Below are 16,236 nucleotides of genomic sequence, written 5' to 3' on the forward strand. Positions count from 1 at the left end.
TAGTTTATCAAAAGGAAGCACTTAAAACACTTAAAGCACTTGGATTCTACCTAATCAAAAGTTCTCCGTATCATAATTTATTTATTTGACTAAAATTTGCAAAACACAAACTGAGTTACATAAAAATAGATTCATAACTTTTCAATAATGTATGAAAGATTAGCTACTGAATCGTATCCAATCTATTATGATGGAATTTAAGTTCAGTCTCTTCTGATATAAATGTAGATATACTGCTGGTGTATTGACATATTTTGTAGTAAATATTAATGTATTAATTGTTGTATACAAAGCTATTTGAGTACATTTGTATTGGGGAATGCTTCTCTGAAAGAGCAATATACTTTCAAGATAGAAGTGGGAACGATACATTTTATCCTTTGCTATAACTTTTAATGGAAAATTAGGTTTGGAGATGTGAGGTAGGACTCTTTGTCCTTTATCTTTTTAAGGAGCAGTAGTGTTCGAAATGGCTCTGCAGTATCCTCATTATTAGAATCCCAAAATGAAAGGCATTGCTTGTCCCGCAGCACCAGGACCTTAGCTTCTCTCTGTGTTTTAGAGGAAAAGACTTGGACCTTGTATTGCTTTTGCTGTGGTGTGTGCATGGGGCTCTGAGAGAGATCCTTTTTCAATCTTCTAGTGACCTTTTTCAAGTGTTTTACGTAGTACATTACATGCGGAACATAAATTAATCTGTTTCTTTTCCACGTAACAGAAATAACCAAATAGCACCTTAAAATGTTCTCTTTTCTCTCTGATATGTGAGATTTGTGTACAGGCATGTATCTGGAGAAGATAAAATGCTCTAAGTGTGGTTATAAGGGTTTTATCAGTGTAAGCTTCAGATAACTGCATTACTCACAAAGCCATCAGTGAATTATGCAGGTTGTCCAAAACGAGTGCCAATAAAACCATAATGTGGTAGCTTTTCTGTACATAAAGATGTCATATTTTAAATCTCGTAATTTTGAGCATTCCAGGGTTTAAAGCAAGGCTTGCTGTATGTTCCCTTCAAAAGCCTGGATCTTTCCTCCACGATGTTGTAAAACTCGTGTTCCTAACTGTGCGGGGCTGCAAGATGCCAGAACATAAATCTGTCACGAGGTAGGGCTGAACACTGTCAGATTTATACCTCACTATTTAGGTAATTTACTTCTTAAAAACAAGGGTTCAGCTGAAAAATAGGCGACTAAATTAAGAGGCAGATTTAAAAGGTACTTAAGCGATTCTGTTGATGCAAGATGGGGATTTTATGCAGGTTATGAACTTGAACGTTGGCAGGTCAGGGTCTTTTTGTCTGGAATATCGATAAAAGCTGATTTGGTAGGATTTGATCTACCTGTTAAAGCGCAATACACTGTAAAACTATAAATGAAAAAAAAAAAAAAAGACTTTCCAATTGGTTAGGACAAGAAGCGAAAATATACAACTAGAAATTTCTTTTAGTCAAGTCACTGAAGCATTTTTAAATCTCACTTGTCATTTTTTCAGTTCTTCGTCTCTTGTCATAGAATGCCCATGTGAGAGAAAGCATGTGTGTATGAAGTTAAAAACAGACCATAACACACAGTATTTAAAATATCTTCCTGGTATCTGAAATTTCTAGTTGCCAGGGGAATGGAGAGTTGTCACGTAACAAAACTGGAAATAATTTATTTCAGCTTGATCGGAGTTCAGGGGTTTCTTCCTGCCTTGACCCAATTAACTGAATTTTCTTTCCTTTCCAGTTCTTTCTGGGAATTTTTGTTGTTTCGGGGAAAAAAAAAAAAAGCACTCCCTAATTTTCTTTAGAAATGATTAAACATGATAATTCTTCATGCGGTTATTGCATTGTAAATAACGAGTTCTGCGATTGAGACCCCCAGCATCTTTCTGAAAAATGTAAACAGGAAGCATTATTCCCAGTTTGAGGATTATGGTGTTCCTTTGCCAACGCCAGTATTAGCGCACAGATCTCCTGACTCCTGTAATTAAAGGAACTTCTTTATTAGTTCCGTGCAGGATACTGTTCATGTTGTCCTACTTTCATACATAGGGTTAATAGATGCAGACTGTCAACCTGTGTTTTGGATATTTTGCTGTTGGCCTTGAACCACTTCAAAATTGGCAATAGCACATTATGTCCTCTAATGTCTCACTGTTTTTTTTCTTCTTTTTAGTAAGCATTTAACTCAGTGGTTCATAGGCGGATGGGATACCTTTTGTGCTTCAGCAGGTTGTTTGTTCTGCAGAAGGTGTAACTAAGGAGGAGGAAAATGAGAAGGTGAAAGGAAAGTTTTGTTTGGGGAATAGCGTTAGCTTTGGGTGCTCTAGAGTTTGCAGTGGGTTGGTTGTTTAGTATACAAAGTATTTTGGCACGTTTATGTAATGTTAAGCCACTGCTTATACTGTGTAAGTCTAGTCATAGAGTGGAGACAGCTGCTTGGGTACCTTGCAAAAGAATAAAAAGAAGAAAGTTTAAATTCTCTGTGCAGCTCGCCTATTAGGTAATCATTAGTATACACTTCATATTTATTATTAGTGCCTAATTGAAAAAATGCTGCTGAACTGAATAAACTGTATTCCTTGTCGTCATCTCGGCTGTTATATTTCAGCTCTGTTCCCAGTCCAAATTTTTGCCACGTTTGTATCATCTTTATTGAAGAAAGAAGCATAGGTGAGCTAGAAGGAAAAGGTAAACCTTTGCTGACCTCCCAGTCGTTACTGAACAGAGGGGTCATATGCTCCTCCAACTTTCATCACAAACAAATGAAAAAAAATAGCATTTAATACAAAAATGTTTTAGGCTGTATGAGAATGATGAAAAAATTCAATATTACCCTGTCAGCTAAAGAGGGTAAAAAAGAGCAAACTGAGTCCTTAAAAATATTCAAATAAAAAGAACAACACTGCATCATTATCTTTCTCTTTTTTTATATATGTTTAGCTCAGTCTCTTCTTTGGTTTAGACTTAAAATATTATTAGTTTAGAAAAAAAAGTTATATGTTGGCAGCATTTGTTTAATATATTGAAAAAAACTAGTTTAAAAAAATCCCATTTGGCACTAGTGAGATGATTATTTTGGTGAGCCTATTGCTGCCTGTACATATAATTCACTGCTGCTGTTTTGTTTGTTTTTTCTCTGTTGCATTTAGGTTATCTAGTTTCAGATACAATCTATTAAGTGGAATATTTTTCAGTAGCTGAGGTTTTCCCACCTGTCTACCCTAAAACACCTGCAACATATGTTTGTGTAACCCTGCAATGCTTTGTGGTTTGGGCCTTGAGAAATTCCCCCAGAGCTTTTTGCGTATAAACAGCTGAGCGATTCATTTCTCTAATGACGAGTGCTTTTCCTTTGGCATTGAGGCAATGGCATGTTCACTAAAATAAGACTCATTTTTCATCAGACATATTGAAAATCTTTTTTCATTGTTGTCTCTCATTCTGAACCTTCTGATTTTGCACAAGATTGTATTTGATTTTTTTTTCTGTTAATAATACTGAAGAGGGGGGAAAGGAAATACCGCGACAAAGAAGAAAAAAGACTGTTGTAGAGATTCCTCCACTTGCACCTGCATGTAAACTTTTACAAATAGTGTGTATTCAGATGGTGAAATGTTACGTTGCAGCAGTAACCTGGTTTTCCTGGTATGTTGTAAACAGTCTGCCTGTGGCTTCTGTCACGCACAAGCGTGCTTTGCCATATCATGTCGACTCCGTGGGTAATGTGACGCGATACGTCTCTGGAGGCCAGGGAGGAAAAGGGTTATACTAGGGAATCTGAGCATACGGAGCACGCTTCTTAGCTGGTGGGAATTGCTTTTCAGCAGTTTATGCAAGTCTAGGGAATCTCTGTTGCGTTCAGTGTGATTCTGACCATGGCCTCGGCCCCCCGCCTGGGAAAAGAGCAGGTGTGGGTAAAACTTAACTTGGCCTCATGTCCCTGGAGGAGAATAAAGCCAAATAGAAAGTCCCCAAGAACCTCCTGCTAGCTGTGGGATTTGGAGTGAGTCAGTCTGGTGGTGGCTGGGAACAGAAGCAGGAGGACGTGGGTTAGGGCTTCAGCAGGCAGATGAGGGGGGGCATCTTTTAGGCAAGGAAGGGCTCAGAGGCAGGAGCACCTCAGAGATACCTGAAACATTTTAAGGCACCTCTTCCCTTTGGGCTGTGGCTAATACATTTTGAAGAGACAAAGTCCAAAATCACATCGATTTCTATGTGCGCTTCTATATCTGAATTTTGTACATTGTCCTTTTAAAAGTATAAATTGCGCATTTTCTACCAGTTAAAATTAAGCTCAGTCTAGCTAGAAATTAAGATTAGAAGAATTATAAAACCAGCAGACTGTTCCTACAAAATGGGTGTGGGCAAGAGGGATTTCTAGTATTGACACAGGCAGCTTTTCTCTGATTTCTGTGCTCTCTATCCTTAAAAAGGGAAAAACATAAATGTATTAATCCACATATTGCCCTTAAACAATTTCTTAGGGGGATTCAACAAACTACTAATTTGAAGGGTTGATTTCACTGTCATTTTAACATTATCCTTTTAAGAAAAAAGATTTTATCTGAGGTACTAGTCAAAATACTTACATAAATTGAAAAAGAAAAGGAAAAACTTTACTTGCTTGAGTAATTAAAAATACAAATAAGATCATTCTAAATTGCACTGTGTAGGAAAAAAATGTGGCTACTGTGAATATTTTAAACAACAGGGCTGTGTTTTTCTATAAATAAATTTGTTTAGTCTTCAGTGCTAATACATGGAATATAATATTGGGGACAGCTCAAATTGTATGCTTAGAGAGGGGAATTAGTTTAAAATTCATAAGGAAGTGACATTGTAATTGTGTAGATTTTCCTGTCTGCTTCTTATATTTAACTTACTGAAATGGTTAAAAAGAATATAAAATTTAAAGGACAGTCACAATGACATAGATCGTAATCTTCATAAAACCATATTTTTTGCTGTCTGAATTTCAGTTTTCAAAAGGATTTAAAATTTCTGTGGTGATACTTCACGGATACTTGTCTGCTAACATATGTATCAGTTGGTTTTTTTTTTAAATAATGAAATTTTCAAAAAGGATATCTCTATAGCATTACAAAAGGAGTTGCAGCAGTACCCTTGGTATTTACTGTCTTGCATTTCTAACGTTTTTTCAACAGCATTTTTTCTGAGGGCTTTTTTTCATTGCATGTAATAGTACTTTAAACTGCTTCTTCCTTTGATACCTTTAAACCTCATAGGAATTTAAATAGGCCCCTGTGAAAGTAATGCTTGAGCCTCATTCATATGTTCAAGTTAGATCATTATTCCTATTAATGGCTTTAAGTGCTTAGATAGTAGATCAGCCTTTCGTGTCTTGAATTGCTTGTCATTTCTGCATAAATATGTTTTGAGATACTGTTCCACATGATCTTTTCCTCTTTTTTTTTTATTCAGAAGCAATGTGTATTTTTTTTTTTAATTTATTGAGTGGTGGAAAAGAAATTCCAATGTTTTTGCGAAGTTTAAAATATATACTGAGTTACTGGAAACAAATTGCAAAACTGGCTAGCATCTGGTAACGTCAGTATTTCAAAGGGCTGTCTTATGACTTAGAAGTGCCCATTATTTTAACCATCTCTTACTCTTCCACCTTGTTGAAATGGTCATCAAGACACATAAAGAAAAACGTTATTTATTTAATTCATGGGAGAAAAGTTACACTGTTTGATTACTCTCATAGTAGTCGCAGAACCATCAGTTATCCTCATCACGTCAGTTTGGATTTGATTATCATAGAAATGCATTGAATTACCAAACTAGAGCAATAGTAACTAAAGCTGATTCATTGTTATTGCTGTCAGTTGATGAGGACTGACTTACAAGCCATATGAATGGGTAGAGTTATGCAAATATTGTTTTTATAACAGCAGAAGAGAAACGTGGAGTGGCCATTACAATGTGGGTGGTAGGATAGATGAGGATTTTTTTAATGCTTGCCTAATAGCTTTTAGTTGTTTCATTTTTTGAACATTGCAAACAGGATATATTTTTAAAATGTTTAATGTGTTTCCAAAGAAAGAAAATGAGACATTTCATACAAGATTAAGTCTGACTGCAGGAAACGATCTGGAAATTCCCAGCCTTAAATTTGACCCCAGAAATCATCCTGGCCTTTGATATCTACCACCTCTTTAAATCTTCTCCGCTCCTTTTGTGCACATGCAATGTTTCGGTCTTTAAAATGCAACTCCTATATCCTCCTCCAAAAATAAGGTTTCCAAGGAAGGAGGGTTATCTGCAGTTATGTGGAAAATGAGAGGATAAGGTTATGGATACTCCAGTCTATAATGAAATCTGGAGGGCAGAAATACAACACGTGAAACTGAAACAGCTGAAAACTGACTCCATCAGAAATATAATGTACTCTCACCTGTGAATGACTATTTTGGAAGGGTCATTGTGTAGTTCATTAAAACTATATTTACTACTAGCAGGACTTGAGAAGGCAGATCAGAATATAAAGCAACAGCCTGTGAATGAATAAACCTTTAAAGCAAATATGTGGGAAGTATTTAGATCTGTTTTATACGATATAAATATTGTATAAAAATATTCTGATCATTATGCAGAAATCTACCATTTTGTTTCCTCTTACACTAGAAATTATTTACTTGAAGTCATTTATCTTCTAATTTATATATATATATGTATATGTATATGTATATGTATATGTATATATAAAAAGGGCCTCTCTGTACTGCTCTGTTATTTTGGTTTTGTCTGTACGCATATTTTTTTATTTAAAAATAGTTACTTCCCCCTCTAAATAACGTCCTTCAGGATGCATTCGTTCGATCAAGACACTTTACACGTATATTGTGGTCTACACTTACTCAATGTTCAGTGGATTATTAGATCCAAAAAGGACGATTTCAGAACTACCGTAGGCAGCGTGCTGCAGTGAAATAGTTTCATTGTGGCAGAGGTGGAGACTAACAAGTGGCTTCTGGTTTCAATATTGATGATACACATTTTATTACAGGAGAAGAGTTCTTTATTAGTGGCCTCCGTTTTGAGCAGGGTGAAATTCGGAGAGAAAAAAGGCTCTGTGTGCCATCTAGTGGCAGTGTTCAGGTTGTCTCGCTAAATTTAATTCTTTCCTTAACCGAGACACTGCTAGGGATGCATTCAGTTCAAAATGTTAGCTATAGTTTCTCCTTACTATTACCATTTTCTTTAGAAATATATCACTTCAGCTTGGAGGTGGTAAAATTGTATACCTGAGCTAAAGGAAGAAATCAGATTGGTATCTGAACTTGTCCAAGAATTACTGATTTAATTAGAAATGTTACCACTACAGCCAACATCCTCATCACTGTGTGAAGAACACTAATTTCTGTGAGTGTGGAGTGGACTTACTGGTAACACTTAGTAATCTTTTAAGTATTTTAAGACTTCGCTTTTATGTAACTGGCATTACTGCCTTGAGAAACCAAGATCTTGGGAAAATAAATTATTCTTTAAATTTCTAAATTTCTAATCTTCATTAATGAGTATACTTCTTGTTTCTGCTTTAAATCTCTTAGAAAATTCCAATAAGGTATTCTCTTTAAAAAATATATGGGTTTGTTTGTTTGTTTATTTGTTTGTTTTTAGAGAAATCCAAGACCAGTGACTCACCAATTCCAACAAAATTTAGATTATTACAAAGCACGTGGAGCAGACTTGATGAACAAAACCCGGTAAGCTATTTCTGAATATGTGTTCACTTAACTAAGACCTTACATAAACAAAATGCTTCATAAGTCACTTTTATCCCAGTCAGGAATTACAGAAGCAGTATTAGAAGCACATGTGTTTATTTCATGACATTTATTTTGAATCTGTACCTTGCCTATTATTACATGAAAAATGAAAGCTTTACAGCTAGTGTTGCAGTCAGCTGACTGGCTTTTTTTTAAGGCTAAGGACATTCGTCGCAATGACATGTATACTAAAAGCAGGGGGTAAAACGTGGTCAATGTGAGTTCTGTAGCTGAACTACTTCTGATAATGCACCTAATTGCAATCTGGAGTATCCGTGTACCAGAAGCTGTGTAAGTTAAATTGAATTAATGTACATGCAGTTTGCAGTATTTTTTACTAAACCTTTTTGCAGTATTCCTCCCTTGTTTTAGAAACTATTTGTATCAATACTGCTTAAATTCCTTGTCAAGGGCATTTTATCTGGTGGTCACAAGTGTAGAGGCGGCCACGCCTCAACGTGGCTGCCAGTTGCTGGTGGGTGGTGGGTGGTGGGTGGTGGCTGCCGATGGCTGCGTGGCAAGCCAGCACAAGACGCAATGCCTTGCTTCAATTTATACTGCCACAGGCAGTTTCTAGGATTGCATGTGGCCCCAGCCATATATTGTGCCTGCTGATCCATGGGGACTTGCTGGCTTTTAGACCTTTGCACCTCTGTCAAATTCTGTTTAAATCAGTTACCTTAAAAACTAGCTAAAATTAAAATAGAGTGGATTGAAAAGCTCTTAAAAATGGAGAAAAGAGCAGAAATTAAAGCTGAGTAGAGTGACTGCAAAAGCATCGTTTTTTCTTTAAACCAGGCTTTAAAGTTGGGGAAGGGTGTCAAAAATTACTGCATTTTATTGCATTTTCATAATGGTTTTACTTATTTATTCTTTTAAAAAATGGTCTCAAGAGTTGCATAAACTTGAAAAATAAGTCATTTGAAAATTCCAAAAGAAACACGTCAAGGATTGTGAAAAAATAAATAAATTATAAAACCCAAACAAGAATGACACCTGTTGGAAACCTAAATTCTAGGGAAACAAATGTCCATTAAATCTATGTAGGAATATAAATTCATTGCACGCATATATACAGGATACACACCAAAGCAGAGGAGAAATTGTTTAGAATAGTTCAGATAGATAGAGGAATAACTGGGATAAATTTATCTCAACACAGGAACATTTAGAGTAGGTCAAATGTGGTAAATCTGTTTAAGATTGGACTAAAGAGAGAACTGGAAGATGTAACATTAGGAAATGTTTCTGCAGTGAGCAGAGAGATGGATTAGATCAGCTACCACGTCTTTTCATCTTTAATTCCACGGGCTCAATGATATATTTAAAATATCTTGGCAAATCTCTAATATAAATTGCTTAGTTTATCACATATAAAACTTTTTAATCTGTCATATTCATATATTTGTCTCTCATCTCTCATAATGGCTACTTACTGAAGTGAGAAATGCCTTTGAATAAGGCTTGCTTAAAACAAAACATTTTCATCCCAGCAGAAAACTGCAGAGATTGAATCATCTTCCTACTGCTAGTTTAAAAATATACCATTCACAGTCAAGGTCAATGATGCTTATTGTGATGAAACAAAATTGTTTGCTTCGTAGATGGAATTCACGTCTCCTTGGTACTCGTATTTTTAAACTGATGCCTTACTTTTAACTGCATCTGCTGATAACTCTACAACATAATCAATCAGCATTTTTCTTGTAATTGTTGTGCATGTCTGGCACATTTCAATGGCTAAAATGTAGACATCGATCCGTGTTTAATGGCTGTAATCATCCTTTGCATTAATTTATCAGATATTTAAATGGTAAGAAATAGATACATTGTTCTTACTTTCCTGACCTTCAGCTCAGTTTTAACGTACCTCCTCCAGAGATCTAGCACCTCGCTATTGTTCATTTTCTGAAGCTGTGATTCAGAGAAATTGTACAATAAATTTTACTTTGGAATACTTTTAAGACCACTTCTTGACAAGAAATTTAGATGGCATCATTATTTATTTTTCATGTATATGTATGTGTACTGTATGTGTTCTTAGCTGATCATTAGCAGTGTCAGTTCATAGCAGAGCCAAATCACACATAGGTATTAGGAGCTGTGATAACTATCCTTTCTAGTTCTCAAATAATTATAAAACATTATTGCACGTTATTGTTGAAAGCATTTTTTAAAATCATACTTTGGACATAACGGCTTAGAGAAGATTTTTGGTGTTTACTGTTCCCGTAAAGTGAAGTTTGTCAAAAAGTCTCTTTCCAACCATCTGAAAAATGCAAATAAACTAACTTCTCCTGGTTTACATGTATGTCAAAGGAGCAAATTAAACCGTGTAGAAGGAAAACTGATACTTTTTATTAAGCCAAATACAGCTGAAAGAAAGAAGCAAGAAAGAAACAAGCTGGTGGACACAAATACACAAGCCTCTGTACAAGCTTTGTCTCCTGCATTTGTGGACCATCGTGATTCCAATGATGCAGTTAGCTCAAAGCATCCAGTGGCTTTGTTGCTTGGGTAGCCTGTCAGAGAAAAAGATTTACTTCCAATAAATATCATTTTTTGTGCAAAGTCAAGGGATTTTTTACTGATTGTCAAGGCTCTACACCTAGCCGGTACAAACCTAGGACTCAATGTCCAAAGCCGTTATCTTCTTTCTAAGGTGATGTTCAGGGGAGTGAGTGATATATACCACCCCAGTCTTGGTGATTAGTTTCAGTAGACTGAGGGAAAAAAACACGCCAAATATACTGAAGTTTGGATTCTGAATCTCAACCAAGTTATTACTGGTATGACCCCCAAAATCAGTTACGTAATTAGAATCATTGCAAACTGTTGATAACTGATTGATAGCTGCTAAGCCAGCATTTGGCATTTCTTCTTCCACCAGCAATCAATAAAATGGGAAGACACAGAAACATCCTGTAATTGTCATTCAGCAATCATTCCTTTCCAGCTTCCATAAATTGGGAAGCAGCACGTTGTCCCAGTCTCTGTGCTGCTGTTCCTCCTGAAAAATGCTACGTGCTGTCTTTCTTCATCACCAGTATATGGCAGAAGGGCCCCATACAGCTTGGGGCTATATCTTGTGAGCGTGCAGGCTCACATGCTTTCTTCTGCTTTCTCTCATTTTAACTGTATCTATTCTGAGTCTAAACAACTCAGCTGTTGTTATTTTCTGGATATGTTCTATATGTGTGCGCGCGTTTATATTGTGTATTCTAAAAAAAACATATCTGGAGACAAATAGGGAAATGATATGAAAAGCAAAATCAAAATTACTTTTCCAGGTGCCTGCACAAGTTACAAGTCACCCATATTAATTCATTTGTAATTTATTTTTAGTTAAACTTCCCCAAAACATTGCAAAGCTATTTTTTCCCCAGTACAATGATCGTATTGTTTTTAATTATATGTATTTCTTCAAATTTTTTAAAGGCAGCTATTTATATCACTGAAGTACAGCTCAGTAAAATCAGACCTCAGGAGTGGAAAGGCCTCTGTGATTGTGATATATTCCTGTGAAGGGTATTTCAAGCATTAATTATGTAAAACAGGAAAATATTGCATGAACAAATAGGAATGGCTTTGCTGATCCCTGAGTTATGTGAACAGTTTTACTGGGAATTAGATGCTGCTTTGCCTCTTTATTTTAGACAGATTAAATGGTTCAACAATTTCCTCATTCTTAATGTTGCATATAACTGAAGTGAATTAAATAGCCACTGTAGTTAAGAATAAAAAGTAACAATGATAAGGATCATGATCCAGTATATGTGTTATATCCTGAAGCCATTCTTCAGCCAAAATCACTTTTGAAATCAGGATTCCCGTTAAAAAGCACTTGGCTTGAAAAGGCTGGGCTGGACAGAAGGTGAAGTAAAAACAAGAGACATCTAGCTCTGCCAACCTAAAAATACTGTCTAGTGTTAGTTTTCCTTGTTGAAAGAACTGTTTGGGTTTGAGTTATTTTAAACATTTAAGAGAATTTAATCTAGCAGAAGTAAATATTAAAGCAGTCTTTGAATAAGAAGTGCAAAAAGTCAGTTTTCTGAAGTTTTCAATGCTTTAGAGCCTGGATTGCTTTTTGTCACATTTTCATTTTTTTTTCATTTAAAAAGGCAAATTAAGAAAATTGGGACAAACTTTCTTTGTTTGGGGTTAGTCTGCATTTTTCAGGAAGAAAGGGCCGAAAATATTGTCCGCTACTGGTTGGGAAAAACTTGCACCACATGCAGTCCCTGTGGTTCCTGTGTATATTCCAGTGCGACTGTGGTAAAACATCCTCTTTGTACTGCTCAGATCTTGGATTTTTTCCCCCATTTTTGGAGAACAATGCATGCTATGTCTGTCCAAACTGTTGGCAAAGATGTGATGATTTCTCCTCTTCTTTTTTTCAGCGCCAGCGCTAAGGCTGCCCCACTGAACATTAACAAAGTCTCCAACAGCTTACTGAATTTTGGCCGAAAGCTTATTGCTCCGGCTATGGCTTCAGGTGGGGCTGGGGGTGCTCCTGCCGGCGGGAGCAGCTTTCCTCCCCCTGCAATGCCCATCAGAAGCGCAGTGGAAACCTCCCAGCACCACTACCACCACCAGCACCACCACCACCACCACCAGGCGCAGCAGCAGAGGATGATGAAGTCCGAAAGCATGCCAGTTCAGCTGGGCAAAGGTAAAGGTGAAACATGCGGCAGTGCTGCAACAGAGGGAAGTGGTGTTGTACGTCTTAAGGACTGAAGAAAGTCCTTTTATTGATTTTATATCGATGGGTGGATATTTGGAGGAAACAGAAAAAACAGAGTTGTGTTAAGCAGGATGTCTATGCTGAGTACAACAGCACATTTGCAATGCAATACAGAATTAGATGTTATCTCAAGAATGTACAAGTACTATAGGAAGTTTTGAACCTTTGAAAAAGTATTAACCAGAAATTACATCAGACATAGCAATAAACTACATCGTTACCATAAACATTGGCCAATTAATTTTTCAGTCTTTTAAATGCAATATATTTTTAACTGTAAGACTAATTTCATATAGGTTTTTTCAGGTTATTGGCACAAATCCCATGCATTAGGTAAATATGAGTGAAGGAAGTTAGATCAATTACAGAGTAATTCTTAATAAACAAAATCTTATTCCCTTTAGAATGTGTGGAGCTTGAGAAGTTATTTGAACAATAACATGTATTTGCCTTTTAATAATTTATGATGGCCCTCTGCACTTTCTCTGTTTAGTAAATACTACTTTATCTTGAGTCTTTTTTTTTATATTTCTCGAGGACAGTTTATTCAAACAACAAAGTCACAAGCTCAGCTTTGGTAGTTATTTCCTATACTCTGCCAGGCTCAAGGTGTGTTACTGCTTTTCATCTTCAAATGGCCTATGGCAGTATGTTCTTTGCAAGCAGTAAGTCTAGCAACTCATCCTAAGTAGCGGCTATAAATTTGAGGGCTGGTGCTGGTTGCCCTGAACCATTACGTAGGATTGCATCATATATTTCACCAGATTTGAAAATATAAGAGAAGGGAAATAACACTTTGTAGCTAGAGTTGGTGTTCTTTCTCTTTCCTGTGGCACCCATATGGTCCAAAGTTAGTCCTTTCATGATGCATCAGATCCCCAGCAGACACTGAGGGAGCAGAAGTGAAAGGTGCAACCATTCTCTTGAAGCAGAGAGATACAGGCACCTCTGTAAGGGCTACTGCGGCTGCTTGGCAAAATCCAGATACGCAGCTTCTCTCAGAATCGTAGAATAATCTCAGAAATTGCTCCAGCAAGGGTTTTACAGTGCAAACGTGAAACTGAAATGCAGTGAATCCTTGACGCAAATCCTGTTCGCAACAATGGAAGTAAAATTAGGCGTGGAACGAAATTATTTCCACAATTTCGGAGAGGCTCTTTTGTTTGCTTTTTTAAAAAAGTTTTCCATAGTTCCCTTATCACATTATTCTTTGTTTACCTTTTGGGTTGAGAAGTGGTCCTTGGGTGGTTATTTTCTTTCCCTGCTTAATGTAAAAAAAGTGTACAATTTGAAGCAACTTCTATAGGTGGAATCGATCATAGCTTAATCTTGATCTCGCTGGTCAAGGACAACCTTGTTTACACTTGTATGTGCCAACTAACATGTTGCATCGCCCAGAAATGCACCTGACACTATCCATACAAGAATCAAAATTAAAAATTGTAGTTATGTTTGGTCATTGTCATGTACAAGCTGTGCACATATTTCTGTATCAAGAGGAATATGGAGATTTGGTAAAGTTAGCGAGAAATTATGCAAATTTATGATGTAGGGCACAAAGCATTTTCATGGTAAGAGGAAATAAAACATACTGCAACGCTTCGGTACCTGCAGCTTCCTCTCACCCTATTCTGTCTATCCATATTTGGTACAACACTTGCAGAAGTAATTTAAAGGCAACAAAATGTAAAAATACTTTTTTTTAATCAGTTGAGATGACAGTGAGTTTTGTTTTACATATTAGTGCCATGCCTGTTGTTCCAGACCTGTACAGTTATCAGTATATTGCCTGTAGTTGGATAGAAATTTTAAATCACGCCAGCTAGCTACATTTGCAAGTGCCATAGTTTATATTTTTAAAGAGAAACCCAAAATGGCAAAGGAAGTATAAAGTATCTTAGAGGCTGCCCAGTGAATTCTCTCTGAAACAAGTTTAAATGTAGGAATATCTTAGCAAAAAAAAAATCCCTATTTGCAATGACACTGTGGCGGAGACAGGCTAAAAAGACCCTTTTGGAGCATGATGCAGGTACCTTTGTAAACAACTCAGCGCCATCTCCATCACACCTTAAAGTGAGAATAAGTCTTATCAGTTCTGCACAGAAGGGCAGTATCACCACCTCAAGAAAGTGCTGTACAGCATCTCCAGTGAATGAGGGCACTCCCCACAGCTCTGAGAAGTTGTGGGTACTTCTATCCCAGGCATTAAGATTTAGGATTTAGAATATATCCATACGTTGAGAAGATCTCATTCCACTTCTGTTTGTGCTGAACTTTTTACATGCCTCTTTACCTTCTGCACTGGCTTTTTTCAAACTCTGGATTCTGCTCTAGCTTTTGAATATCTAAAAGCTATTTGGCGTGGTTTGTAACTGTAAGGCTCCCAAGTTACTGACTAGCTATCACTAATTGTCTTATGTTCCTGTTCTTCACTGTGTTTTCAGCTCTCTGCAACCTCCTGGAGCTTGGTTATTTAGCTGAGGTAGGCAGAGGCACGAATTAAGGATTTAAATTGATAGACATTTGCACTTCCAGTTGATCTAACACTCACAGATGCTAAGTTGGACGGTATAGCAGACCGATGTGCTGTAAATCTGACAGGCATCAAGTCATAAAAGAAGTTATCCGTTTTTCTCATATTGTATTAGTCCTTGCAGGTTTTGAGTGCTCAAGTAGTGCTGATAATTTAAATTAATATGTAGAGGGTTATAAGTTTGAAGAGATTAAATTTATTGCCTGATCTACTTTTTTATTAAGTGTGAAGAAGTCCTTGGTAACAAAATATCTTGCAGGACTGGCAAAATAATCTTATCCCAGCTTTAGCAGCTCTGTTTAGACACCAACCAGCAGCAGTGACAGGTGTCATTCGTGCTGCCACCTCCAGGGGTAGCTTGTGCCATACTCTAGATGAGGGATGGTTGGTTTACATAATCGATAGTCATTATTTCTCACTCCAAAGTTTTGGTGCTTGCTGAATTTTTTTAAGTAAAAATTCATATAATTTAGATAATGTGAATGGAAAAACATGATACTAATATTTTTTAAAAAAGATGTATTTGCAAGCCTGGAATTCCAGATGAGTCTTCAGCATCACAAATCACAGTTGAACAAGGTATCCAGACACCTAATTGGAAATTCAGTTCCTCCTAATAATATATTAATACCAGTCAGCCTGTCCTCAGCACAGAAGAAGATTTGGTATCATTACTGATTACTTATGCAAGGTAGCCTGCTAATAGAAAAGGGATTGAAATATTCTCTTGATCCTACACAATGAAGGAATTCATTGGAGCAAAGGTTAAATTCAAATCTTGAGTTCATTGGATTGTCAGTTGAGTTCATTGTCTTGAAAGACAAAAATGTTGGTAACGAAAAAGTCAGGGAAGAAAGCAGAATTGTTGCCCCTTGCGTTCCACTGGATTCTTGAGTGTTCAGAAACTGGATACTCTTTGATTACCAAGTGGCAGTGTGTTGCCAGAAAAACATTTCTCTTTCGCTTCTTCCCTGATAGCGCCAGATACAGTTTTTCTTCTAGGTCCTTTCACACCAGAACCCAAAAGGGTTTTGATTTGAATGCCGCTTTATCACAAGGACATGTTAGAGGACCAGTTTGAAGATGAAGTTCTGCCAAAACTGTGAGCAGCTATTTAGAGTTTCCAGACTACTGTTTGTTTTTATGAGTTGATACTTCTGCAGTATTTGTTGTAATA

General features: G+C 36.6%; 1 protein-coding gene across 10 annotated transcripts in view; it reads left to right on the plus strand.

Annotated features, from left to right (window-relative positions):
• The window catches only part of TBC1D5 (TBC1 domain family member 5), a 318,020-nt gene that overhangs the window by 249,955 nt on the left and 51,829 nt on the right, over positions 1-16,236 (plus strand). For all 10 annotated transcript variants that reach the window (XM_087771855.1, XM_087771860.1, XM_087771874.1 and 7 more), the window contains 2 exons: positions 7,634-7,719; positions 12,183-12,454. In XM_087771855.1, coding sequence (XP_087627981.1) covers positions 7,634-7,719; positions 12,183-12,454 — 358 coding nt within the window. The remainder of the gene's footprint in view (positions 1-7,633; positions 7,720-12,182; positions 12,455-16,236) is intronic.

This window comes from Nipponia nippon, unplaced genomic scaffold, assembly GCF_047370975.1.
Source record: "Nipponia nippon isolate SJK-2023a ecotype South Korea unplaced genomic scaffold, ASM4737097v1 scaffold_1, whole genome shotgun sequence".
NCBI classification, from domain to species: Eukaryota; Metazoa; Chordata; class Aves; order Pelecaniformes; family Threskiornithidae; genus Nipponia; species Nipponia nippon.